General features: G+C 51.1%; 1 protein-coding gene across 1 annotated transcript in view; it reads left to right on the top strand.

Moving 5' to 3' along the window:
• ARHGEF10L (Rho guanine nucleotide exchange factor 10 like) overlaps positions 1–1,614 on the top strand; it is a 35,843-nt gene extending 34,229 nt beyond the window's left edge. Inside the window, exon 19 of the mRNA XM_018573204.1 lies at positions 922–1,614. Coding sequence (XP_018428706.1) covers positions 922–1,454 — 533 coding nt within the window. The 3' untranslated portion in view covers positions 1,455–1,614. The remainder of the gene's footprint in view (positions 1–921) is intronic.

Here is a 1,614-nt window from a genome sequence, read left to right as displayed (position 1 = left end):
TTTTCCAATGGAAGGTCTGCTTTAATGTCCTCAGGAATTGGCTCTCCATCCTTTTTTAAGAAGTTCATTCAGATCCGCTTTTTGCATGTCACCCCATGGGAGCATGCCCAGGCACAGTAGTGCACACGAATACCAGTCCAGTCCAGTCTAGGGCCAAGCTTTGACCAGACTCTTACTAAGAACTGCCCAAAGACCTCTCTGAGCTGCTGATCATTGTCATGTGGTAATGACCTGCCAAAGCCAACCAGAACCTGTCTTTCTTTCCTGGGTCAGATCCTTTGGATGTAGGGTTTTGCCTGTGCCCCTTTTAGAGAGAGTTCCCCTTCACGTACTCTTCCCCTAGCTGCCAGGATGGGAAGAGTGGAAAATTCTCTCCAAGGGAGCATTATAAAAAAAACTTGTTTTAGAATGGTTGGAGCCACTGCCAGGTTTCGATTTCTCCTCACTTCCTGTCCAGGTGACAGCCTGTTACACACCGTGTCACTAGGACAGGAAGTGAGGGGAAACTGAAACCTGGCAGTGGCTCCAACCATTCTAAAAGCAATGTTTTTTTTATGATGGTCTGTGGCTTCCTTGGAGAGAATTTTGCTCTCTTCCTGTCCTTAGTATACAAAGTTAGGGGGGCTCTTTAAGAGAGTGATTTGTCAGGCAGAGCCTTTGATTGGCAGCAACCATTTATCTCCCCCTTCCACCTGAATTGACTAAAGGGAGCCCCGAGCTGCTATTGGCCAAATATTTACCAGCTGTACATATTATGTTAGGTGGCATGCCAAGGGGGGAACCTGTGTGAAAAATTAAATGAGATCTTGGCACAGATCAGGTCCCCTTTTAACATCTCAGTGCTGCTTGAGTGGAATGATCCTTTAATAATGTACTGAAAGCTCTTTTTTTGTTTTGTTTATCCTCTGTCCATTGGAGCAGGAAAGGGGATGGTCTCGCTGAATGGACATTGTGGCCCGGTCCAGCTCCTCACTGTAGCCTACAGCACGATGGCGCCCGAAGCACTGCGCACAGACCACGGCTCTACGGAGGACGTAAGAGAAAGCGAGGCCGCGTCAGAAACGAAAGAGACCGCAAACGGCCAGTCCCAAGACCAGTCCTCTGAAAACCTCCCCCCCTCGCGTAGAAAAGGAATCCTCCTCCAGTATCGCCTGCGTGGAACGTCGCAACTGCCTGGCCACCTTCTTTCCGCCAGGGAGGGTTCCAGAGCGAACAACTGCACCCTGGAGACCAGCGAGGAGGACGGCTCCATTTATGAAATGACGGACGACCCCGACGTCTGGTTTAGGAGCCGACCGTGCGCCAGGGACGCGAATCGAAAGGAAATCACTTCGGTGGTCATCGTGTCTGGCGGACCTGGCTATCGGAACTTCAATCCTACCAACGGCAGCGGCCAACCATGTGGGGACACGGACAGCACGCTGCTAATGTGGCAGCTGCCCCTCCTCTTATAGCCTCCGGGGTTCCCTCTGCGCAGGGAAGGAGCTGACAATGCTGTTACGTTTTTGCAGTTGGGTACGAATTTCCCGGATGGCCTGCGAGGAATAGCGCCGTTCCTTGTTTGGGATTTGAACTCCTCTGAACGGGACGCAGGCATTGGGTGATAAATTATTG

This window comes from Nanorana parkeri, unplaced genomic scaffold (assembly GCF_000935625.1).
Source record: "Nanorana parkeri isolate BGI_ZX_2015 unplaced genomic scaffold, ASM93562v1 scaffold2271, whole genome shotgun sequence".
In the NCBI taxonomy this organism is placed as follows: Eukaryota; Metazoa; Chordata; class Amphibia; order Anura; family Dicroglossidae; genus Nanorana; species Nanorana parkeri.
Note: the sequence above shows the minus strand (reverse complement) of the source record. Positions and strands in the feature narration are given on the sequence as shown.